Here is a 24,765-nt window from a genome sequence, read left to right on the forward strand (position 1 = left end):
ATTTCAACGGAAGATAGACACCTGGGATTCCATGTGGAATTTCCCAAACCTCGAAACCCCATGTGAGCTCAACAGAGCGTGTCTGTAGGCCATACAGAGGCTGCTGCACCAGCGGACTCCGGGGAATGGCCAGCAGGGCCCAGGCTCGGGGGCCATTCACTGAGCAGATCAAGCAGAGGCCTGGACCTCTCGCCCTCTGAACCCTCAGGCTGTTCACCTGGGACCCAGGCTGGGGCACTGGCCCCACCTCGGTCTCACTCAATTTCCTTGTAAAGCCCCCTGGGGAGACTTACTGTGTAAGGTTTTATTGGGGGTTTCCACCGTTGAGACCAGGTGACTCCTGGATTCTCGGGCCTGTCAGTGTCTGTAAGAGCCAGCAGCCTCCGAGCCCCCTTCTGTTGCTGAGCACAGGATGGGCAGTTCACACCCCGTCCACCCACAGGCCCCTTCTCCAGGGGATGGCCACTGCTCGTCCATCTTCATTCCCTTCAGCTGTTCAAACAGCCACGCATCCTCCTGCAGGTCCAAGACCAGAGGGTGAGCCCAGTGTCCGGGCAGCTGTGGGCCACTGGGGGTCCTCTGTCAGTGGCATGAAGGCCAACTAAAACCCACCTGCCAGACCGAATTGCTGGGCCACCTGGATACCGGTCAGGCAGTGCCGGCTGCCTGTGATGGCCGGTGACGGCACACACTCTCGGGGCCTGGGCCACCCCTGACACCTTGTTCCCCGCCCTGCTCTGCCGAGGGCTCCTTCCCTCACGCTCTCCCTCTGCAGAGTGGCCTCTAGCACCTGTCCCACCAGCCACCTGCCCCAGCTCCTTACTGCGAGGGGCTCTGATCCCACGGCCCTGCGAAGTCTGGCCTCACTGTCTTGTCCTTACTCTAATGGGAGCCCCGATGCCTGCCTGGTTCTGCAGCCCCCGGGCCAGGCAGTGTGGTCCTGAGCACAGGGGTTGGATGAGTAGCCACAGGCCGGGGTGAGTGGGGCTGAGCCCCATGTGCTGGGCAGTGTGGACCTGCACTGCTGAGTGAGGAGCGGTGTCTCTTGGGTTCTGGTGCTGGCGGCCGGGGCGTGGTCTCTTGGCTCAGCCCTGGTCCTCAGCTCTGGGCCATTCAGGGATTGATCTAAGGTCCTGGGGTTCCCACACCTGCAGCCTCACCTGGGAACTCGTTAGGACTGCAGTTCTTACCTCCGTCCTCCCCCAGGCCCGCTGCGGGAGAAGCTCTGCATCCCCCGTGCATGTGACGGCCCCGGGGACCCTGAGGAAGGCCATTCTGAGGTCACTGGCCTGAGCGCTTGGTGTTGGCACGTGGGATTCCCCAGGACAAACCCCTCCGTAGGAACAGCTGTGTGGGGAGCAGGGCTGGGGGCCTGGGGGGCCGGGAACCTGTGCCCTGTGCTTGTGTGTGACCACGTCCACGTGGAGACGTGGGGGACTCGCAGTGGTGGCAGCCCCGGCGGTGGGAAGTTTACATCCCGCAGTGGGGGTTTTCGTGTTCCAGCCCTAAAACTCGTGTGAGGGTCTGACTTGATCTCCCTGGAGCCAGAGTGTACTTTTCAGGAACCTTCTGCAGCCTAAACCAAGGGGTGCCAGCCCGAGGGAGTGCGCCTCCTTGGGAGGTGACAGCCACCAAAAAGTGAGGCTGCAGGCGTGGGAGGCCTGGGGTTCCGACACTGGAACTCGTGGCTGGTTCCCGGGATGCCACGTCCCCCCACCACCCAGCGGCCAGGCCTCTGCAGTTTGGGGTGCCCAGGTTACTCGTGGTTCAGGCCAGCGTCCCCGTGAGCACTGTAGGCCCTGAGGTCCGGCAGCCAGGCGCCAGGCACTTTGCCTCTTTTTATTTTCTGTAACACAGAGCTTTGCAACAAAGGAGCCACCATTTTCCAGACAAAGGGATGGAGGCTCCCACGCGTAAGCCTCCAAGGCAGGCTACCTGCAGAGCGCAAGGTGCTGGTGTGGCTTCGAGGCCTGAGCACAGGTGTTAATACAGCAACACCTTCACCAGCATCGAGCAGGGACACCCACCTGAGCTGCCCTCCAGCCGCCGAGGGCTCAGCACCAGGTGCACCTCCCAGGGCCGTGGGGGCCCTGAAGAGACCCCTCCCTTTTGTCACCCGGCCTCCCCTGGAGCCCTGGCGGCCCCAACGCTACTGTTGGGGGCAACTTCTCCTCCACCGTCCCACCGGGTGCATAGAACATGGGGAGAGGAAGGTGTCAGTGGTCGGGGCCGGGGCCCATGGCTGGGGCACGTGTTTGGAGAGCTGGGTGTGCGGGACTTCCATTGAGGAGGCCACAGCACTAGCTTCCTCTGTGGGGAGCCTGGCCTTCGGGGTCACTGTGCTTGTGCGACAGTGAAGAGTGGGAGCAGCTGGGAGCAGTCTGCCTTTAAAGGCAGCAGAGCATTCGCTGGCGTCTCCAGAGGAAAAGGGGCCCCACCTGTGGGGAAAGCCTTCACTAATGAGTGTGTGAGCCAGAGGCAGCAGGACCCCATGTCCCAGTGGGTGCTGTGTGGCCCCTCCAAGAGCTGTCCTCCCACCCAACCTTGTGCTCAGCTCTCGTGGGCTCAAGGCTCCCCCTGGTGGCCTGACCAGGCAGTGAGCCCAGTCCCCACCCTCAACCCCCAGCCGCCTGCTTGGCCTGAGAAAGGCCCCGAGGGGCTCCTGACAGACCACTGGCCCCCGGGGCAGGTGAGCACTACAGACTACGACGAGTTCCCACCTGCCGCCGCCCTGGGTGCGACAGTGTGTCCTCCCTGCTCTGACCGTGGGTGGGAGGAGAGTGAGGCTCTACCGGCCCTCCCCCTCGAGGTCCTTCCCCTTCCCCGAGGCTGTCTGTGCAGGAGGGTGGACGCTGCCTGCCAGAGCCCTGCCCAGCCCTTCACTCTGGCTGTTATTTTGGCACCTTTTGAAAGTGCCATTAATTTCTTTCACATTGAGAGGTGTTCGCAGAGGAGAGCAGAGCCCTGGGTCCCCTCACCGCTGCCTGACCCCCCCTCCCCCCACAGCAGCGTGGCTCCTGAGCTGGGAGGACTGGCCAGGTCATTCTCTGACCCACGTTCCTGCCGCTTCACGAAGGGGCTGAGCGAGGCTGAGCCCAGTGCGCCCCCGGGCACCCCCCGGGCCGGGCAGCCCTCGAGCCCCCTCCCAAGGGCGCTCTGGCGGAGGCCCTCCCACACGTTCTTGCCGGACAGTCAGGAACCCCAAGCTGGAGCCGCACGGTGTGACTGATACAGACATTTGTATGCGGTGCTTGCGACTCCATCTCCAAGCGGCTTTCCAGTCCCCCCTCCTCTCAGGGGTGAGGGCAGGTGTTGGTGTCCCTGCTGAAAAGATGGGGAACCTGAGAAATTGCTGGTCTGAAACTTTCTCTTTTGAATGTATGGTTTACATTCTGCCACCCCACAGACAAAAAGATTTAAAAGTCCAAACCAATTTAAAGGGAGCTTTAAAAAAGGGAAGAGCCCCAGCTGTCTTGGCTCAGTGGATAGAGCCTCGCCCTGCAGACCAAAGGGTCCCGGGTTCGAGGCCACTCTCAGGCCTCATTGCAGGCTCCTCCCAGGCCTGGGCCCTGGTCAGGGCTCCTGCAGGAGGCAACCAATCAATGTGTTTCTCACACATCAATGCTTCTCTCTGTCTTTCCCTCTCTCTTCCACTCTCCCTAAAAATCAGTGGAAAAATATCCTCGGGTGAGGATTAACAACAACAAATCGTTTTTAAAGAAAGAAAAGAACATTTGATGGTCCACAGAGCGAGGAGGTGGGGGAGGTGAAGCAGGCTGAGGGCTTAGCTGCAGCCCTGCTCCGTCCTTCTCTCCTCTCTGTCCCCTCCCCTGCCCGGCCAGCCAGCGCTGCCAGCCCAGGGAGCAGGTGGCCGGTTTACGGTCCTGATCCTTTTGGTTCTCTGATGCCTCACCTGCCTCTCTGAGAGGGAAATCCTTCCTCACCCCTAGTCTTCACCTCACCTCCTTGCTTGCCCGATGCCTCGAGGAAACGGGTTTTGCCTGTCTCTGGGGCTCCAGGAATGGCCCAGGCTGACTTGGGCCTGAGGATATGTGGAGTGAGCCCTGCCCCCTGGACTTGTCTGAGAACAGGGTAGCCAGACAACACCCTGTACTTCTCCCCGCACAGTTGAGGTCCCCTGGGTGGAGGCAGGCAGGGGTAGGGATGGGTGGGGGCAGGATCAGCTGATGCAGTTACTTGGTATCCGCAGGCTGAGCTGGTGCAGGTTCTGTCCTGGCCCTCAGTCTGGGGAAAACTCTCCTGATAATACAACAGGACTTGTAAGCTGGAGCCACTGAGGTACCCCCGATGCCGCCGTGACAGCGCCCCTGAAACAGTGGGGCTGCTTGCTGAGACCACGTTTTCCCTTGGGGCTCATGGAACCTGGGCTCTGAAGCTGGGGCCAAGGGACTGACAGGAGCGCCCAGGGCCTCCCTCGGAAACCACTGCGGGGTGAGATCTCGCTTCTCCTCGCCCCCAACTTGTTTCCCACACAGGCAGCAGCTATGTGTATGGGCTCCAACCTGTGCCCCATGACATGTGTGACTTTTATCTCATTTGCTCATCGGAGCAGCCAGGAGGCAGGTCCCATGGTCCCCTTCTGCCATGAGGAAACCGAGAAGCTATCCACTAATGGTCAGCAAGGAAGGAGCAATGTGCGTGGGACCCGCAGCACAACATCCCGGGAGGGAGGCTGTCACTGCTCGGGGTAGGGTCCCAGAGCAGGCAGCCCCTCAGAAACTCATTCCCTCCGAGGCCTGCAGGGGCAGTGCCCACCGCGGGGAGGCAAAGTGGAAGGTGACGCAGCCAGCTTGCTCTGTACCGAAGCCTTTATTGGGGAGGGGTCAGAGTTCATGGATCACCGGGAGGTGTAAATAGAGAGTTCTGAGAACGCTGCTGGGGCGCGAGCTTGGCGGGGAGGCTGCGGCCCGGATGGGTTGCCGGGAAGTCTGGGAGCCCTGGTGCCAGTCCCTTGACGGTCCCACCGGACAGCGCCCCGGTGCCCTGGCATCATAGAGCTTCCCTCTGGGGCACTCGCCGGCCTTGCTGCTCTCCATCTCTCTGTGAGGACCCCAGGGGTCCGCAGAGGGACCAGTCCGCCTTGGCAGGTCCCTGCGTCGTGACTGCTTTTCCTGGGACTCGCCGAAGAGCCAGCCCAGGGGGTCAGCCGTGTTTGGGGGCTGCTGGCCGCTGAAGTGAGCGGTGAAGTCCTGGAGGGACCCGGGGGAGCCGCTCTTCTTGCTGGCCCGGGCTTGCCAGGGGCGTCTGCTGGGCCGGGCCCTGGCTGCAGCCTCGGTCAGCGCTGAGGTGGGCTGCGCCAGCTGACAAATGGACCTCCGGTAGTCATCCAGGCTCGGGGAAGCCAGGGCGTCCTGCCTGGGCCCCCCCGGCAGCACCTCCTCCCAGCTCTCCCGGATTGTGGGCAGGCGGGCCACAGAAAGCAGAAGCCGGGACCTCATGGCTGCCGACGGCTGGGAAGCAGCCACCTGTGGGGTGACAGAGAACTGGGGTGAGGGTCTGCCATGTCCCCCTGCCCCCCGCCCCAGCTGAGGCTGCCTGTGTGAGTTTGCAGAGCCCCTCCTCTCTGCTAACGTTAAAGCCCATGCGAATAAGAGAACCCAGCCTAGGACTGCAGGCGGAGGGAACGAGGCTTACAACCAGACTCTGCCCCTTCCTGACTCGGGGACCTTCGGCAGTGTCACCTCTCCAAGCCTCTACTTACTCGTCCATAAAACGGGGTTGTAGGTACCTGCTTCACAGGGGCGTGTGGCGTGACAATCACATGAGTGGCAGCTCCTGTGAAACCCTTTGTGGTATAGAGCCCTCTACAGCCAGTCACTGCCACTGGCTGCTCCCCGTCTCTCACCCTCCCTGAGGCTGGGCAGGTCCCCTGCTGAGGACTACCCACCCGGGAAGACACACAGAGCCATTTGTTTTATCTCAAACCAGGGGGCAGGGGCTCTCTCTTACCTGTGGCCGAGGGGCCCTGGGGGTAGCAGGGATGCGGAGGAGCAAGGCCAGGCTCGGGAAGCCCCACGAAGTTGGGGGCAGCGGATGCGGGCCCAGCGGTCGGAGCCCTGTGTCCGGTGACAGACGGTCGGGATGAGGGTAAGGACAGTGTGCCACCCTCTGTCCGATGTGCCACTGTCCAGAGCAGAACCCTCCCGACTGTCTGGCAAACCCAGAGGCCCCGCGCGGCTTTTATACCTTCCCACTAGTCAGCTACTGTCACGAGGCCCAAAATAGCCGTCAGGGAGGCGCTCAGGAAAACAGCTCGGGGCGGGCCTGGCCCAGCGCCCACCAGGAGCAAGTGTTTGTGCTGTGGGAGGCGCTGGAAGTGTTTACTCTGCCGGGCAGGGGCGGGGCAGGCACCACTGCCAGTCACCTCAGCCCAGGCCGGGAGCGGCTGCCCTGGGGGCTGCTACCACCACCTAGAAGCGTCCCCACTGTGGGTTACACCAGCGCCTGAGCCCCAGACACTCCAGCCTAGAGCCAGCGTGGCAGAGCCGGAGCCTGCCGTCCCCCTTCCCACCCCCCAGGAGGCCCTGCCTGGAGGCGGCCGAGGCCTGCTGCTTAAGCCTGCGCCAAGGTGACAGTGTCCACCCTGGCCTGGTTTTACTACTTCCCAGATGTAATACTTTCCAGTGGTGACATGGGGCTGCGACCCGGCACGGTGCGGGTGGGGGGCGCCCTATACTGCGCTGATGTCGGTGCGGCCGCGGCTCCCAGACCGAGTTTCCTGGCTGCTGTGTGGACGTCGGCTGGGTTCCCGTGGGACACCGTCCCAGCCTCTGTCCCCCGCCGTGCCCCTGCCAGGTGTGGGCCAAGCAGGCCTCATCTGGCTGGCCTGGCCTTGCACCTAGGTTTCCCCAGGGAGGTCCCCCAGGAGGAGGGTGCGTGTTGGGGGGTTTGAGTGTCCGGGGAGTCCCATGTCCGAAGGGCTGGGTCCCGGGGGACTGAGGGGGGCGGGCAGTGACTCCGAGGGCCGGGCCGGGCAGAGGCTGACTGTGCAGGTCCCACAGGAGGAAGGAGCTCTGGTCATCGAGGGGCTCCTCAACATCGCCTGGGGGCTGAGGCGGCCCATCCGCCTCCAGATGCAGGACGACCGGGAGCCGGCGCCTCTCCTGGGCCGCCTGGACGCCGGGCAGCCCAGCTGCCGCCTGTGAGTGCTGGGCTCGGGTGGCGGGGTGGCCTCCGTGGCAGCTGGTCAACCTGAGCTTACTGTTTGGGATGTTGGTGGGAGGTCCTGGGCCTCAGGGCAAAGCCCGCTCCAGTAGGGGGGCACAATAGTCCGGCTCAGCCCTGCCCCCTCATGACAGCGTCAGCCTACAGCCTCCCCTGCCCTGGGCAGCCTCGCCCCAGGGGGGTCTCTCTAGATGGCAGCCGAGGCGCTGCCCTCCTGAGAATGTCCCAGGGTCCATCCCGCCAGTTGTGTTTCTCAAACATCCACATGAGCCACCTGGTCTGCAAAGAGAAGGCTGTAGATTTCACCTGCTACTGCTCTGCTTTTATTTTAATATCAGAATTTATGTTTGTAAATTTATCAACATTTAATGTCATCATTTCCCCCTTCAAATATTCAAATCAAGTTGCTGCTGCAAGGACCCTCAGCACCTTGACCCACTGGCACACCCGCAGGTGTGCCCAGTCACGCGTAGCAAATTCCGAGCAGCACAGGCTCAGCACGAAGCTCATTCACGTGCGAAGTTAGGGGGCTAGTTCCCATCACACCTATTCCTTCGCCAGCCCAGAGGCCCAGGGGTCGGCCCCCTGAAGGTTTCCCTGCCCAGCTCTCTCCAGGCCTGAGGGATGCCCGAGCCCACGTGGCATGGGGCAGAGGACTCTGCCCGCCTCCACCTGGTGGCCCGGTGCCCACGAGCACCGCGGTGTCCCCGTGTCCTGCAGTGGCAAAGCAGAGCCACGGGGTCCTTGGAGCAGACCCTCCTTTGCCCAGCAGACACTTGGCCATACTGTGCTTTTCTTTCAATATTTATGCTGACTCTGGTGTGAAATCCCAGCCTCCACTCGGCCTGTCCGGCGTCTGGCCTGTGTGCCGTCCACACAGGCAGCTGGCCCTCTAGGTTACTCTTCTCTGCTGCATCGTGCTCATGTCTTTCCAGAAAGGAGCCACTTCTGCAGGGTGGCACTGCCCAGCAGCCAGGCCCTCAGCCCTCCGAGCACAGGCCTGTGAGTGCCAGCGACAGCTCAGGTAAGCAGCCCAGTGGCGGAGCCTGCGCTCAGCCTGGTGGGAGGGTGCTTGGCCCGTGGCCCCGCCTCTGAGAGCAGCTCCGGGAGTAGCGGGGAGCCCCACTTGTCCTCAGGAGCAACACGGGGTCCTCGTCGACTCCTCACGCAACAGAAAGGGAGCAGTGGTGACGTCGTTCATTGGTGACCGGCCCCTCGCGTGCAGTGTTATAGGAAGAGGGAACAGTTCACAGAGGGCCTGGAGCCCTCCTGGCCGCGCAGGCCGGGGCCTCATCCTCACACTTGGGGTCCATAACTGCCCCCCTGGCCTCCGTGCCCCCCTCATACCCAGTGAGGGACCTGTTCAGAGCAGGGGCTGAGCTGCCAAAGACCTGCCCTGGGTGCCCACAGCTGCGGCGCGGTGATGTGGTCGCACAGGTGGTCCTACCTGGGGGTCACCTTCCCTGCCGGGACCCTCCTCCACACAGAGACAGCGTCACAGCACGTCTGCGGCCACGCACACCACGCGACCCCAGCACAGCAGTGCCCTGTCACCGGTGCTCCACCTGGGCCTGACCCCGCATCCCTTCCCGCTGCAGGGCCCCTGGAGGAGGGCGAGGAGACCCCACAGCTGATGCGCACCAAGAGCGACGCGGCCTGTGTGATCCAGAGGAGGCCCAGGTGCCGCGCACCCGGCGAGACTCAGAGGACCCGGCGACACCGCTTCTCCATCAACGGGCACTTTTACAACCACAAGGTGACGTCCCAGCCTCGCCTCTGCCCAGGGCCCTGACGCTGACCACAACCAGCCCCAAGCACAGGCAGAACCCCTGGGCCCGCCACACACCAGGCAGGATGGCCACGTCAGTTACCCTCTCCGCCTCCCTGTGTGCAGGTGCCGTGCAGGTGGAGAAGCGGGGTCAGGGCAAGCCCAGAGTCCCATCAAAATAACGTCCCAGTTCCTGACCCCAAAGCCTGTACTTTTTTCACCACAGACTCACTGTCCATCCACTCACACGCTGCGTGGACGTGGGGCGAGTCTGTCTTCAGTCTGTGCAGGTCTTCGTTGGGCAGTGTTCCCTGAGGCTCATCTGGGCTCAGTGTCCTGGGGACCATGCACCTTGCTGGCACTTTGCAGGGCGAGTGAGCCGGCAAGGCCGAGGTGTACCGGGCACATGCAGCTGCATCAGAGAAAGCGCGCTGTCCCTGGTTCCCCTCACGCAGCCTTTGTCCCAGCGTGTATTGTACCAAGCTCAGGGAGTGACATCATTCCGTAAACACACTGAACGGCAAGAGGAGAAGCTGGTCGTTACTGCAAAGGCACGAGTGGCAGTTTGGGTGAGGCCTGGATGGAGTGGCCTGTGACAGGCACATCCTGGAGCCCTGGGAATGGAGCAGGGGCTTCCAGTTCGAGCAGCAGCCCAGGAATCAGTGGGTGGGGAGGGAGGTCCCAGAGTCAGCTGCAGAGCAGCAGCCCGGGCGAGGCCTGCCCGGAGCCATTCAGGCCAAGCCTGGGGTGGCCTGGTTCTCAGGATGAGGACGTCAGCATGGCAAGTGGACAGGACCCTGCTCTGCTCTTGGGACCTCCCAGTGCCCCCCACCCTCCTGCTAGGGTGCGGGGAGTGCTGAGGGGCAGCGGGCTAGCTTTGCTCCGCCCAGGAAGACCCAGGACAGCTTGAGAGTGCCGTTTGTTTCCTGAAGGAGTGAGCGGACCCAGACTGAGCTGAAGGAGAGATTAAGAATGGGTTAGCTGCCAAGGCACTGCATGCAGTAAAGCCTTCTAAGGACTCGGGTGTTCTTTGCGTCTCTTCCCCTTGCAGTGGCTGGCTCCTCTCTTTATCCCATACTTCCTGGGGACCGAAGGCCTAGGCTGCGTCTGTAGCCCAGAGTCATTCCACGTCTTCTCTGTGGAGAAGGCAAGTCCAGCCTGAGCCTGGCTCTGGTAATGGGACCAGCTGGGGACACACAACAAGTCCCAGTTACCTCCTGAGGAAAGCTGAGCGAGGGCCAGACAGGATGTGCGCATCTGAATCTGGGGAGTGGGGCACCCAGGAGTCGGGTCACGAGAGGCCCTGGTGCCAAGGGGGTGAAGCATGGGGCTAGCTCAGAGCACGCTTTGTGGGGCAGCGTTTTTGAAAGGTTATTCCTGGGCACTGGTATGTGGAATTATCGAAAGGGCTGAGCCTGGAAGGGGAAAGTGGGAAGCTGGGGCACCAATGGGAGAGTGGAGCGGAGTGGACAGACTCGAGAACTCTCTGCCTTAGAATCAGCAAACACCTGGTGCACTGATGGATAGAACGAGGAGGGAGAGGCCGGTCCCCCGTCCCTTGTGAGTTACTCAGCCCACTGGTTCCGAGGAGCAGAGGCTGCCCTGGTAGCTCTGCAGGCGTCTTTCTCAGTCAGACGTGAACTGTCCCAGCCTCCCGCGTGTGCCCACGGCTGGTACGTGGGTCTGTGTGAGATCAGGCACCGGTGTTCCCAGAGCCCCGTCCGCCTGCTGCTCCGCGCTCCTCAGCACGTGGCTGACAGTGCGCCCAGGCCCTGAGCGTGCCAGCCCGGTCCCCGGCCCTGCCTTGACCTCCCCCTTCCTGTGCAGACCTCCGTGTTTACACCTGCGTATGGGTCTGTGACCAACGTGAGGGTCAACAGCACCATGACCACCCTGCAGGTGCTCAGCCTGCTGCTCAGCAAGTTCCGGGTAAGTCTGGCGTGAGCGCCTGGTCCCCGAGCGGGTGGTCTTCCACTTCCAGCTGTTGCTGCGCCAGGGGTTGGCGACGGGGGGTGGGGGGTGGGGGGTGGGGGGGTAGGGGGGGGTGGGGGGGTGGGGAGGGAGTTGTCTGTAGCCCCTGGTAGAAGATCTAGCAAGGTTTTCTCTGCTGAGCTGGGCTCTGGGGTTGGAAGCAGAGATGGGGGGCGGGTGGTCTGGGGATCTATGTGTGTGGCCCCGGGGGTGTGGTTGCTGCCAGGAGCCCCTCTGTCTCTGGTCTTGGAAGCCGGGTCTGACTTCAGTCTCTGCCGCTGCAGGTGGAGAACGGCCCCAGTGAGTTCGCACTCTACGTTGTTCACGAGTCGGGGGGTGAGTGTCGGCCTTTGCCCAGATCATAAAAACAGAAGACAGGCTCCCACCACGTTCCCTCTCCGGGGCTGTGTGGCTTGTGTGGCAGGCACAGGGCAGCCTGCTCTCCTGGCCTTGGGACCCACTGTGCCTGCAGTGGGACCCCGAAGCCTCTCCCAGCCCGACCAGGGCACACTTGTCCCTGTGAGAACCCCCGTTTCCCCCCGTGGGAAGCTTCCATCCTAGCTCACTTACTGGGAGGGCTGGGGAGGGTTACCGGGGTCTGCGAGCTGGAGTGAAGCCCTCAGCACCGAGCAGTGCAGTGGCCGAGCCTGCGTCCTCTCGGCAGCCCCTGCCCAGCACCGGAAGGCGACTGTGGGCCCGGGTCTGCTTTCCTCCCCGCTCCCCTCCCGGGATGGTCCCTGCCCAAGTGGGTCTTTGTGAATGACATGGTCACACACACTCAGGGCCATGGTCTCAGCCAGGCCTGGAGGAGGGCCCCTGCGGCCCCTGACGGCTGTCGTCCATCCAGGAACTGTCCAGGAACAAGGCGCTCCTCATGCCCCCTGAATTTTGTAAACCACCTTTCTTTTCAGAGCGGACAAAATTAAAAGACTGTGAGTACCCACTGATTTCCAGAATCCTGCACGGGCCCAGTGAGAAAATTGCCAGGATATTCCTGATGGAAGCCGACCTGGGCGAAGAGGTGCCCCATGATGTGAGTGGGGCCGCGGCTTGGGAGGCCTGCTCCTGGGGGGGGGCTGGCGGACAGCGTGGGGGCTCTCAGGGCTCCAAAGGTGTCCTTGGCCGCAGCCCTCTCAGACATGGTCTCCAGGGACCGCGTGGCTGTCCCGAAGGGCCCCACGCAAGGGCGATGATGGCTCCAGCCCAGCCCCACCCCTCTGTGCCACCACCAGCACCATGGGCTGGCTCAGAGGGAGACGTTGGTTCCAGGAAGCCACCCCTGTGCTTTCCCCGGCAGGTGGAACCTTTTCCTTCACTGCAGTGTTCCGTTGTCACTGCACTAAAGGTCCACACAGGGTTTCTGAGCGAGGGCCTGGCTGGGCCTGTGGACAGGCAGCTAAGTCCACAGGCAGCTAAGTCCACAGGCCAGTACAGTTTGATGCCACTGTATGAAACAGTGTTTCCCCACCTGCACCCCAGACAGCACCCCGCGCGCCTCTGATCACTGTCTAATGCTTTCCCTAATACTTGGCTTAATCTTTCCTCCCAGGGAGAGTAGCTGCCTTTGAGGGAAGGGTCCCCCGCCCGCCCTAGAGCACACAGAGCAGTGCTGGGGGTGGGAGGAGGGCAGCCACCTCCATGGGCGTAAGACGTTGCTGAATTGGACCTCTGGAAACCCTGAGGAAAAGAAAACGTTCCTGGCTTCTAATTTAAAGCACAATAAAATGTTCTTGGATTTTCTAGGTTGCTCAGTACATTAAGTTTGAAATGCCGGTGCTGGACAGTTTTATTGAAAAATTAAAAGAAGAGGAGCAAAGAGAAATAATCAAACTGACCATGAAGTAAGCAGCACTTAAAGGGCCAGTCGTGGGTCCTAATCATCAGGCCAGCCTGCAGGGTAGAGCATCCAGGGCCAGTGCTTAAAGGGCCAGTCCTGGGCCCTGTCCATCAGGCCAGCCTGCAGGGTAGAGCAGCAGGACCAGGGCTGGGAGAGCTCTCTCCTCCAGACGTGCCAAGTGCCCTCGCACGGCTCAGGGAAGCCTGCCAACCCTGGCTTTCCAGCCAGGTCCTCTGGCCCCCTGCTTGGCATTGATACCAAGTTGGGTGGCAACTTGCCAAAATAGCAGGAAGCAGCCCAGACCCCCATCCAGCACCTCACCAGATGGGAGGGACACAAGCTGCTGAAAACCAGGCAGCAGAGTCAGGCAGGAGCATGGGTGGACCCTGGACCAGGGCTGGGAGTTCTGCCGCTGATGCAGCTCTGCTCACGGTCAGCCTGCTCGGGGCTTTCATGCTAGTGGGAGTCTGAGCCTGTGAAAGGGGCGGTTGTTATAACTCAGGTGCAGGGGACCAGTTTAGTGGACAGGTGAGCAGGTGTCACCTGGCAGCTCCTGGGGAAGCTACACAGGGCCCAGCTGTGTGAGGTTAGCCAGGTTACGTGTCCCTCTGCAGAGCCAAGCATGGAGAGGACATGTGCGAGGTACCGTGCCAGGGCCAGAAAGAGTCCCTCTTAGAAAGGGAGGGGTGGGGTGGGGGGGCGGACTGCTCACTGCTAGGGCCTGAAGTTGAGGACTGGCTAGGATTCTGGCTGAATGATCCATGGAAGCCACCCTTCCCCCCCCACCACCACCCCCACCCCTACCCCCATCTCTCTCTCCCCCACACTTCCATCTGTGCAGCTGAGCCCCATGTGGGCAGTCTGCAGGGTCACTGTAGGATTTAGGACCTGAAAAGGCCCTGGGGCCACCCGGTCAGTCCTTTCAGGGTGTAGAGAGGAAACAGGCCCAAGGTGAGGAAGCCTGCAGCACAGGCTTGAACCCAGGGCTCTGAACCTGGCTCTGTGCTCTGTCCACTCCAGCACGCGCCCGTCCGTACCGGACAGTCTTTGGAACAGAAGTGGCAGCGTGTAGCCGTGAGGCCGGCAGTGTGTGCAGCCCTGTTTGCCTGCCTCTGGCAGCCCGTGGTCCCACAGGGTATACGCCTGGCTCTTCCCTCCTGGCAGAAGGCAGGCGGTGGCACTAATCAGCCAGCCAGGAACCCTGTGTCTCCTGGCCCAGGCACCTGCAGCTCCCCGGCTCTGCTCCCCTCCCCGGCCCCGGCCCTTGCAGTGTCAGTGAGTCTGCTTGGCTGTGTCTCCCTCCAGGTTCCAAGCCCTGCGTCTGACGATGCTGCAGCGCCTGGAGCAGCTGGTGGAGGCCAACTAGCCAGCCAGAGCCCGCCTCTTCCAAAGCCACCAGCAGCCAATGCACACCCAGTGCCTGCAAGCGGGCCCTGACTGGCGGACCCACCTGAGGAATCAGCACCTGTCTACCTGCCTAAGTACCACGAATCCCACATCCCTGGTTCTTATCTCCAAGGTGAGCACTCGCAGGACCCAGACACTGGCCTGAGTAGCAGGAACTTGCTGGTGGGGTTTCCTGCTGGTTCAGTGGGAGCTTCGTAAAAGGTTGCTCTGGGCATTGAACAGCCCTGGCACTGACACCTGCCACTGGCTGGCATGGCTAGTCCTGTTCACGCCACACCTCCTGCTTAGGAGAGCAGTGCCTACCCGAGCCCGGGAGCTGGCTCAGCCCCGCAGGGCCCAGCCCCGTCCTCTGTGTCCATGTGAGCCACCTTGTGCTGCGCTCAGGAGCTCTGCCGGGAAGGCAGGGGCTGCCTGCAGGAATGGAATGTGCCTACTCCCAGCATCACTTCACGTGGCGTCCCTGGCTCCTGGCCTCCAAACATCTGATGTCACTCCGTGAGCCTCACACAGTCCAGCCCGCCGGAGGCAGAGGCGGGGCAGGAATAAGACCACAAGCACCTCTTCTCTCTGCAGCACTAACTCTAAACTTCCTCCGCAAGACCTGAAGGAATTCTTATAAGGAACTCACTGAGGAGGTGGCCCACATGGCGTTTGATGTACGACACCTTGTGGGAGAGTCCGGGGTCCAGGGGCTGCGGTCAGCGGCTCGAGAAGGCCGTGCCCAGGCCCCGCCACACTGTCCCTCTCTGGGCTGCAGCCTCCCTGCAAAGTACTTCCCTCAAAGGCGTGCGATGAGGAGAAATGTCAGCCTGCGGAGAAAGGGCTTTGAATTCACTGGGGCCAGACACTGAACCATGTGGGTTGGTTCAGCTGATGGAGAATTTCTGGAAGGAATAAGAAGTCTTCTGCAAAACTATGCAACAGTTTATGTCAGTCGTGTGTGTCAGCAAGCTGAGACCAAATTCTTTCCCCACTGCCGGTGGGGGGCAGACTTAAAGGGAAGGACCAGCGAGGCCTCCAAATGCAGGCGGCGAGACTCCCCCTCCGCCTCAGCAGCGGCTCCTCGGCAGTGCCCACAGGAGCAGAGCTGGGGAGCAGCCAGGCCGCGCAGTTTGCTGTCTGCGCCCCTTGGCAGTGCGGTTTCCTAGGTGCTCAATAAAGGTGTGCTCCACTGAGCTGGAGGAGGCAGGACCACGCCTTCTTTGTGCTTAGGTGTGTCACCTGACCCCCTGCTGTATTTCTGAGACTCTTACCCTGGAGAGTGTGTGGCTGAATTTGGCAGATGAGCCAGAGCTGAGCCCCATCGCTGCCCGTGCACAGACATAACTCCTTCATTTTTGTGCATATCCTGGGGATGGGTGTGGGGCCTGAGGACAGAGGTGGCTGCCGGACATGGAGGAGGGGTCACCATTGTGGGGGTCTGTGGGTGGCCTGGCCGGGGAATGTAGGGTCATCCCGAATCACAGATTCTCAGCATCAGGAATCTTCCAGGTACGGGCTCAGGTGAGTGGCGGCAAGGCCAAGGCGAGGGTAGAAAAGAAATCCAACAGGTCATTTTCCTCCCCAGCCCCTATTTACAACCTCAGGTGTAGCACAGCTGCCAGCCAGTGCTCAGCAGTAATTGAGTGACTTCCTGTGCCAGGCCTCTGCTCAGCCCTGGAGGGACAAGGACAGAGCCCCAGTCCACCGCAGTTCAGGGCCCCCTCATCGGGAGGCACCCTGAGAGCAGAGAGCCAGTGAAGGGCCCTGGGAGGAGGCCCACGGCTGAGCCTGGGTGGTTACGACTGTGTGTGGCATGCCAGCCTGAGAGACACCTGCCAGCCTGGGGCAGACCAGGCCTGGCACGCGGGAGCCATAGGGTCAGGAGCCCTCTGTAAGCACTCACCTGTTTGTGGGTTTGTTCATGTAGGCACCTAGATATATAGATATATTTTTAATCCTTACCAGAGGATATGCTTTATTGATTTTTAAAGAGAGGAGGGGAGACAGAGAGAAACATGGATGTGAGAGAGAAACATCAATCAGTCACCCCATAAGTGCTCCGACCAGGAGTCGAACCCATAACCTTTTTGGTGTACGTGCAAATGCTCTAACCAACTGAGCCAGCCGGCCAGGGCCATAACTAGATATTAATGAAGGAAGGGAGCACAGGGAAGCAGACGTTATTAAGCATAATAAGCTGGGAAGCTGAATCGGACACTGAGCCTGCTTGCTCCACTAGGCAGCCACAGCTTCACACCCCCCCCCCCCCCCCCCGGGGGACCTCTGATTCCCAAAGGAAGCAGAACGGTTGTTACTGGTCATCACCAAGGGAGGCGTAAAAGCAGCAGGAGAAATTCCCCTGCTGGGCACATGCGCAGCAGAAGCCAAGGTGAGGGTGGATGACGCAGGAGAGGTGCTTCTACTGTGAGGCATGCGCAGTAGGAGCCAAGATGATACTTAGAGGCCTGACAGTCTAGCCCGGGATAAGGATCGGATTGGATAAGGGACACAATCCCAGGACACAATCCTAGGAAATGGATTGTAGGGGGAGGATCCCATACAAGCCCAGCAAAGATTGGGAAGTTGATTGGTTAGTTTGAAAGGATACATGGTCCTTCTCCAAGGCCGAGACAGTATAATCCAAGCTTAACAAAGCTCTCTCTCTTGCTGGGTAACAGTGCTGGCCTGTTGGTTCCTGCGTTCTCTCTCCATAGTAACCATGCGGCCCTAGCTGCCGCTCACTACAGTAGCAGGATGGCACAAAATCTCTGGACATTGGCCCTATTACTGGGCCTGAAGAGCAAGGTTGGATTTTTTATGGCGGGACAGACTGAGATGAGACATGGGGATCCCAGGGGCAGTCCTGTGATTTTGCATCTGGTGCCACACTACATCTTGTACATCACAACCCCCCATACTGGGTTTCCAGAATGCTTCCCTTGCGAGTCCGTCAAAGAACCCCATTCCACCGACAAGAGATTGAAGGTGTTTTTTGCAGTTCTTACAATATTATTTAATTTAATGCTGGTCTAGATAAGTGTCACTTTTAGAATAGACATTATCAAAACTAACTTCTGCATATCATGGCTAACAAAAGCCACCAGCACAGGAAGAGGGGACATGCACAGGAAAGGGGAAACGGGCACTTCCACGATCATCTGAGGGCTTCTCGAGCCTTTTTATCAGCACTACATCTACTCTTCAGAGGCCGTTTGAAAACCTGCTCATTCAGCTCCCTGTGGCACCTCCGTTTCAGACCCTCCCCAGTGGGCTCTGTGGTTTCCTGCTGTTTCGTGTGGAAGCTCCATGTTCCTCCCTCCACAGGCTTTACGTCTTTCTCAGATGCCCCTTCACTAACTAGTGTCTCAGGCAATAAGTGTATCCAAAGATTGACTGAAGATTCCGGTGAGAGCCTGCCCTCTCCTACAGCAGGACTGTCTGCCCGGGCCCGGGCTCAGGAACCAGAGAAAATAATAAACAGGATGAAATCAACATGATTGCAAAATAGCAAGTGGACTCAGGAAAAACAGGGTGGTTTGGCCAGAACAAATAGAAAGGCATCGAAAAACAGCTTGTTTTTCCCCTGGTGACAACCATACGCTACCTGCTTGGGATGTTTACCAGAAAATGGATTCAAGACCTTCCCACTGTCAAAATAAAATGGGGCCTTTCACCCAGGAACATCTGGTCCCTTGGTCCCAGGGAAACACAGCACAGGGCAGGCCAGGTGAATGGTGGAGGACCCGGCAATGCACACTGTGCCCGTGGGGGCGGGCAGAGGTGCCCTGCAGCTGCAGAACAGGAGCAGGTTGTCCTGAGCAGGTGTCCTGGTGGGCAGCAGCCCGCCTCAGTCCCACAGCCACGATCAGCCAGGAGGTGCGATCAGAGCCAGCCCGTTCCCAGTGTAAAAACAGCTGGACAATGTGGATGAAATGGGCCAGTTTCTAGAAAAATACAATCTTCCAAAACTGAATCGGAAAAAATCAGAAAACCTGGATAGGCTGATGACAACTGATGAATTTGAGCACACTCCAAACCTACTCCGGGCCGACCACTTCAACCCCGCAGACCCTGAAGACCTTCCCCCCTATTTCTTTGAGTTTCCCCCATCAAACTCGCACCCTATCACATTGCCTAGGGGCACCCCTAACTGCTCCCTGGGGCGGGGGCAGGGCCAGCCTGGGCGAGGGGCCATGGTGTTCTGGTCTCTGGTCGTTTTGGTCGTCAGGGACACTGGCTTTTTATATAGATAGATGATAGATGATAGATATAGATAGATAGATAGATAGATAGATAGATAGATAGGTAGATATGCATAACCCATGGACATTCTAGTAGTATGGTGAAGGCCGGGGGTAGGGGGTGGCTGCTGTGGGGTGGAGCCGGTCAATGGGGGAAAAAGGGGGACATCTCTAAGACTTTCAACAATAAAGATAATTTTTTTTACCAAAAAAAAAGCAAAGGCAGTTACTTGTGCCCATTTTCTCATTTGTAAAATAAGGATAATAACAGTTCCTATCTCTTAAAGTTATGGGAGGTTTTTAAGTCAACTTTGTTACAGTAACAAATAACTCCAAAAATCTCAATGACTACAAACAGAGCATTTATTTGTCATGTTACATGGGACTATAGGTGGCTGCAGGTGGGCATATGTATCTCCGCTCCACATGCCTTCTCTCAGGTCCTGCTGGAGGAGCAGCCACAGTATTCTCAAGGCAGAGGCAAGAAGAGTGGAGGCAGAAACAATGCTTTAAAGCTTCTTCTGGGACATGATATACTTCATGTCCGCTCACTCACACGCAGTTGGCCAATGCTATTCACACCTAAAGTCAACATTAGTGGGATGGGCTGTCGTTCCCTAGGAGGCAGTGGAAGTCACACGGCAATAGGCAGGGATGTAAAATACAAAAAGGGCGGAGTAAATGCTTGGAAACAACCCTATCACAGGAACATGGACTGAGATGCTTCAAACAGTGCCCGGCACAGGATGAGCGTTCAGTAAGAACTGACTATAATTATACTAGTAAGGAGAAGGCATAAAACCCTGCTTGTTTCCTCTCCCTCTCTTTCTCCTTTTTCTTTTCATCTTCTCCTCCTCCCCACCCCATATCCTTTTGTTTCTTGCCTTTGTCCATCCTTACCTCCTACTCTGTCCATTCTTGGCTACCTATACACCTTTGTTGCATGACTTTCATCTCTCTCCTTTTCAAAATTCATTTTTCATTATCTAATTCTCTACGTCTCTGATCTACACATCTGGGCCTTCTGTGGTTGGCCAAATTGTTTTCAGGTAACTAAAAGAGGCAATTCACCTTTATGTGGGACATGGAAGGAGTTAGTCTTCATTAATGACTGTCTTACTAATAACATATTTTTAAATAAATTTTATCTTATTTTAATGTACATTGAGCAAACAGTCCCAGCAGATGTGCAGAAAAAAGTCTGGAGCGGGGGTCTCGGTGGCGGCGCATGAGCCCTGACAGATGGCACGGGGCTGCACGTGGTTCCTGGGCCACAAGGAGGGGGCGGGGGGAGCCGAGGGGAGCGGGGGGGGGGGGGTAGTGGGGGGGAGCCGGGGGGAGCGGGGGGAGCCGGGGGGGCGGGGAGTCGGAGGGAGCGGGAGGACGGGGGGGGAGCGAATCACTGGGAGAGGGGCCCGACCATAGAGTCGCTCCGCCGCGTTCCTAGAGCGTCTGGGGCGGCGGGGCCTGTACTTCCGGTGTCTGGAGGGCGGCGAGCGGGGGAGCTGGGGGTCGGCAGGGGTCCGAGAGGCGCGCTGAGCGGGGCGGCGGGGGGATCGGCAGGGGTCCGGGAGGCGCGGTGAGTGGGGCCCGCGAGGAGAGGGGTCTGGGGGCGCGGGAAGCGGGGGGGTGAGCGCGGGGAATGAGGGCCCGGGGGACGCGGGGAGCGGGCGGCAGGCCCGGGGGGCGGGGGGAGGTAGGGGGTTAGTGGGCCTGGGCGGGCCGGGCATGGCGGGGGCGGAGGCCCCGGGAGCGGGAGGCCCTAAGGGGCCTGCAGCGGGGCCGGGGGGCGGGCTGCTTCCTGTGCCTCTGTCGCCCCGCGAGGTCCGGGTAGCACCGCGCTGCTCTGAGGAACCCCGACATGGACTCTCAGCCTCTGACCCAGCGGTTCTCAACCTGTGGGTCGCGACCCCCAAAGGGGCCCAACGACCCCTTCACAGGGGTTGCCTAAGAGCATCGGAAAACATATATAATTACACGTTGTTTTTGTGATTAATCACTATGCTTTAATTATGTTCAATTTGTAACAATGAAAATACATCCTGCATATCAGGTATTTACATTACGATCCATAACAGTAGCAAAATTACAGTTATGAAGTAGCAACGAAAATAATTTTATGGTTGGGGGTCACCACAACATGAGGAACTGTATGAAAGGGTCGCGGCATTAGGAAGGTTGAGAACCACAGAGGCTAACCGCTGGTGGCCTGGCTGCTGCAGTGTCCTCCCCGTTCAGGCATGAAAACCCGGCGCAGTCCTGTTAGCGGCTCCCAGAGCAGCGGGCGCTGCCCTCAGGCTTATAGCTGTTTTTTTGAACTCCAGTACCATGGACCCTAATAAATCTCTCCTTGTAATAGATGTTCTATACTATAAATATTTACTACAGTTAAAGAATGAGTAGCCATATCGCTGTGATTTTGTTTTGAATGCAGTTTGCTCTCTCTGATACTTACCATACTTGCAGCAGATATTATTAAATATCCAGATAAATTCCCCAGCGCTATCAAGCCTGAACTCTCAGTTATACAATAAGATGAAGGGACGGCGGAACACTGATGTCATTTGTGTTTTCATTATTTGCTTTAGAAGCCTGTTTGCAAGGACCCAGCCTAATTTTTCAAAGTCTACTTCCTGACATCCGATATGGAAAATAGTTCAAATAATTTTAATATTTTTGCAGCCTAGCTTCTTGTACATTTTCACCTACTTGGAGTTTACATAACTTTATATGTAAATAAATTGATTTATTTGAAATTTTGAGTTTATTTGGCATTTGGGTATTTTTTAAATTCCAGTCCTGTTTTTATATGTAAACTTTCTTCTCTGCACCCTTTTTTCTACTGTTTCACTATCCTGTAAAAGTTTTTTAAAAATCTTTCTCTTTCAAAACACAATCCTCAAGTTTTCAAAGAATTGTCCTCTTTGATCATTCAAATCTAGAAAAATAAAGCATCTCTTTATTGACATTTCTCTCATCCAGCATTTGTTAAATTAACTCACAGAAACTTACTACTCCTTATAGAGTAGTTCCTACTTTCAAAACAGTTTACGCTAAAAGCTAGAGCAAAGTTGTTATCTATAGCTGTGAAAGTAGAATGGCTAAATGAATAAGGGCAAATATAGGTGTCCCAAAAAATGTACACACACACTTTAAATATAAAGGCAGTGTTTATTAAAATACATCTCATTTTCAAAATTGTGCTTTTAGCTGTTAAAGTGTGTATACATTTTGAGGCATTCTGTAGTTAATAAAAGCATGATTTGTCATTTCTTTAATTTGGACTCCTTAATTAGATAGCCACCAGTGAGACATTTAACATGGGAGTAAATATTAAAACAATGATATTTATTTGCTAATACTAAGTTTAAACTCTGGAATTATTAAAATTACTTTGTAAGTATTTTTCCCCAGAATTGTTTTTGTTTTCATATGTATTGAATACTTTTTAAATTTAAAAATGGAAGCAATTTTGACGGATCTAAAGAGGTATCAAGTTGAATAATTAACAAATCATCTGTAATTTATTTTTGTTTTTTCTTCTACACCCAGAAAATTCTGAGCTCTGTAGCTCTAGGAAGAGAAACGTTAGTTCAGAAGAAGCAAGTGGACTCTGTTAAGAATACATTTGGCTCTCACAATGCGGTTAGGAAAACTGAAGGGAGGTATTTCTCGGAGCGCAAGCCAAGGAAAGACCTCTGAGAACCAGCGCAAGAAAAGCTGGCAGCGGCAGAAACGGGGAATGGCTATTCGGTTTGACTCAAGCTTGACCAGACGGAGGAGAATCTTGGATGAGAAGCCGTATAAATGTGCACACTGTGAAAAAAGTTTCAGTCAGAGCTCGACCCTTTTTCAGCACCAGAAGATCCACACTGGAAAGAAATCCCATAAATGTGCCGATTGTGGGAAAAGTTTCTTCCAGAGTTCTAACCTCATACAGCATCGACGGGTCCATACTGGGGAAAAGCCCTACAAATGTGATGAGTGTGGAGAAAGGTTTAAACAGAGCTCAAATCTCATTCAGCACCAGAGAATTCACACCGGAGAAAAGCCCTATCAGTGCGATCAGTGCGGCCGATGTTTCAGCCAGAGCTCCCACCTTATTCAGCATCAGAGAACCCACACGGGGGAGAAGCCCTACCAGTGCAGTGAATGTGGCAAATGCTTCAGCCAGAGCTCTCACCTCAGGCAGCACATGAAGGTGCACAAAGAGAAGCCGCGCAAAACTCCAGGCAAAAACATTAGGGCAAAAGCTCACTTAGTAGCTTGGAAAACTGGCACAAAAAGGAAGTCGGTGGCTCGCCTCCGCTAAGTAAGGGCACTATTTCAGCCCTGTCTTAAAAATAAAAGGAAAAGGAAAAGCTGTCTCAGAACTGGAGATACTTTGTAATAGAGCACTTAAACACTGTGTGTCCTTCCCTAGCATGGAGACATTGAAACACAGGGGTTTAATGACATGGGCGGGTGGAAAGAAATGACCTGGGTCCCACTGTTCTCATTTCTGTGACCTGGAGTACAGAGAACTAAAAACATTTTTTTCGAGAATATAAAATTCTTGACCTTATTTGAAAGTGTTCCCTGCATAATTTTGACAAGAACAATCATGTTTTAATGACATGTATAAAAATGTAGGAATTTCATTAACTTCAGTTTTAAGACTTTCTGTTGAAGGAATAATTAAAAAGGAAAAGAAGTGAATTCCATTGGTTTTGGACTTCTGTAACATGAAGTTTTATGTTTGTAAAGTTTTGTAGTATATTAATCATTGGTTTGTAAGTATGATTCAAGATTCACTATATTAAAATGCATTGATTTTTCACTGATTCTTAAGGCCCATCACTTTCTATTAACTTTCTTTTATTTCTTTCCTTCTTATGAACAGCTGTTAAATCAGAATTTTCCTGTTTTTCACCAAATTCTTATTAAAAGATACTCTAAAAGTCAAAATGAAAACTGAAATAAGCCACAAGTTCTTTGTGATGATGTTACACTGTGTCAGTTGTTTTCCAGAAGTTAGGATGGATTTATCCGTCTCTATGCCTTTGACTTCTTTTGATGTTCTTTTGTGCTCTGACAAACTGAGATAGCATTTTAGACCCACATGAATAAATAAACCATATCTAACCAAAACAATCTCAACTTGCTAATAAAAATCTACAATGTACACACCTCCCTGCCTTCCTTCCCCTTGGAAAACTTTAAGTAATAGTAAATTACATAAAGCAAAAGTTACTTAGTCCAAATGTAGCTCAATGTGTAGATTTTGAAATCTAAGTTAAACTTTTCTGAGTGAAATTAATTATTTACAGTCTAGTAAACATCTCAGCTACCATCAGAACAGTGCTGTGTCCAACATTCTGTTCAGCCTTCAGCTCAGATTTTAATTCTCTTAAATGTTAACATTCTGGTTTTTTTGGTATCTTTTATAATCATGTCAGTTTCTACTGTTATTAATGACAATTATTCATAAAAATGGAATATTTTGCATACTACCACCTTTTGTTTATTTTTCTCCCGGGAAATTATTTTAAGGATTTAAGCAACATCTAAAAGCACAGCTTTGGAAGAATCACTTGTTTTGCCTGTTTTGTATTTCCTCAAACTTGAACTTTGTCTTCCTCCTGGCCTTGTACTTAGTGTGGGGTCTTAGAAGATGGCCTTGCTGGCGATAGTTCCATCCACGGGATATCCACAGAGTGTTGTGTGACTATGCGGTGATTGCAGTCATCTTTCACAAAAGACTTGAACTTCGCTTAGCAGGTGTCCTGTTAATCGGCCAAGTCACTTGGAAGCAGGGCCATTTTCAGGACCTACCGTTAGCGTGTAGCACTTCTGTGTCTGGAGTAACTTCTGGCTGGACCAACACCACTTTCTTAAATGTAATGAGTTTTGCAATTTTGACAGCAACCATAGGATCCTGCAACAGAAAGACCTTTGTAAATTGTTAGATTGAATAGTTTACATTTTTATCCTGAATAAACTCTGATCTCTATAAAAATAAAGCAAATACTCCAGAGTGTGACGTATTCTCAGTTTGTGGTTTGCATTTCTTCTTAGAGCCCTAAAACCGGGAGCAAATAGGTCAGTACATTGGTAGCCTGTGGTAACCAACATGTGGCACTGCAGCCTTTTCCTCCTTTTAGGAGCCCCTTAGGAGAGAAGAAATTACAACTGCTTTACATTGATTTGTGAATGGAAAAGTTCCACTACTAGAAATTGACTAAGTGGAACATGAGTCTAAGCACTGCCTCTGACTACACTCCTGTATGAAAATACGCTGCCCTCAATGTTCTGCTGAATTTCCACGATAACTCAGGTTTATCAAGCTGAATCCTTTTATTCCCCTGGCTCCTTATACAATCTCTGGATTTTTT

At 55.9% G+C, this 24,765-nt stretch overlaps 3 protein-coding genes across 5 annotated transcripts in view; 2 read left to right on the forward strand and 1 right to left on the reverse strand.

Moving 5' to 3' along the window:
• Positions 1–22,026, forward strand: part of RASSF4 (Ras association domain family member 4) — a 35,355-nt gene extending 13,329 nt beyond the window's left edge. The window contains exons 4-12 of one of the 3 annotated variants that reach the window (XR_011473607.1): positions 7,023–7,162; positions 8,121–8,209; positions 8,784–8,941; positions 10,781–10,882; positions 11,209–11,260; positions 11,836–11,957; positions 12,668–12,765; positions 14,067–14,280; positions 21,944–22,026. Coding sequence is in view for 2 of the 3 variants with exons in the window: in XM_070433151.1 (XP_070289252.1) it covers positions 7,023–7,162; positions 8,121–8,209; positions 8,784–8,941; positions 10,781–10,882; positions 11,209–11,260; positions 11,836–11,957; positions 12,668–12,765; positions 14,067–14,127 (822 nt within the window). In the remaining variant the exon portion in view is untranslated. Of the gene's footprint in view, positions 1–7,022; positions 7,163–8,120; positions 8,210–8,783; positions 8,942–10,780; positions 10,883–11,208; positions 11,261–11,835; positions 11,958–12,667; positions 12,766–14,066; positions 15,394–21,943 lie in introns of those variants that run through there. The other 2 variants (XM_070433151.1, XM_070433153.1) reach the window with 2 other exon arrangements.
• Positions 4,816–6,180, reverse strand: DEPP1 (DEPP autophagy regulator 1). Its single transcript, XM_070433155.1, has 2 exons — positions 5,971–6,180; positions 4,816–5,486 (listed from the first exon to the last, which is right to left on the reverse strand). Exon 2 carries the CDS (start codon positions 5,457–5,459, stop codon positions 4,845–4,847), a length of 615 nt encoding a protein of 204 aa, XP_070289256.1. The 5' UTR covers positions 5,460–5,486; positions 5,971–6,180; the 3' UTR covers positions 4,816–4,844.
• A 5-nt stretch (positions 22,027–22,031) lies between the features above and the next one.
• ZNF22 (zinc finger protein 22) lies at positions 22,032–24,413 on the forward strand. Its single transcript, XM_070433154.1, has one exon. It carries the CDS (start codon positions 22,032–22,034, stop codon positions 22,701–22,703), a length of 672 nt encoding a protein of 223 aa, XP_070289255.1. The 3' UTR covers positions 22,704–24,413.
• The last annotated feature ends 352 nt before the right edge of the window (positions 24,414–24,765 follow it).

The sequence above is a fragment of the Myotis yumanensis genome, unplaced genomic scaffold (assembly GCF_028538775.1).
Source record: "Myotis yumanensis isolate MYYU_CA2020_CCGP unplaced genomic scaffold, mMyoYum1.0.hap1 SCAF_13, whole genome shotgun sequence".
Classification (NCBI taxonomy): Eukaryota; Metazoa; Chordata; class Mammalia; order Chiroptera; family Vespertilionidae; genus Myotis; species Myotis yumanensis.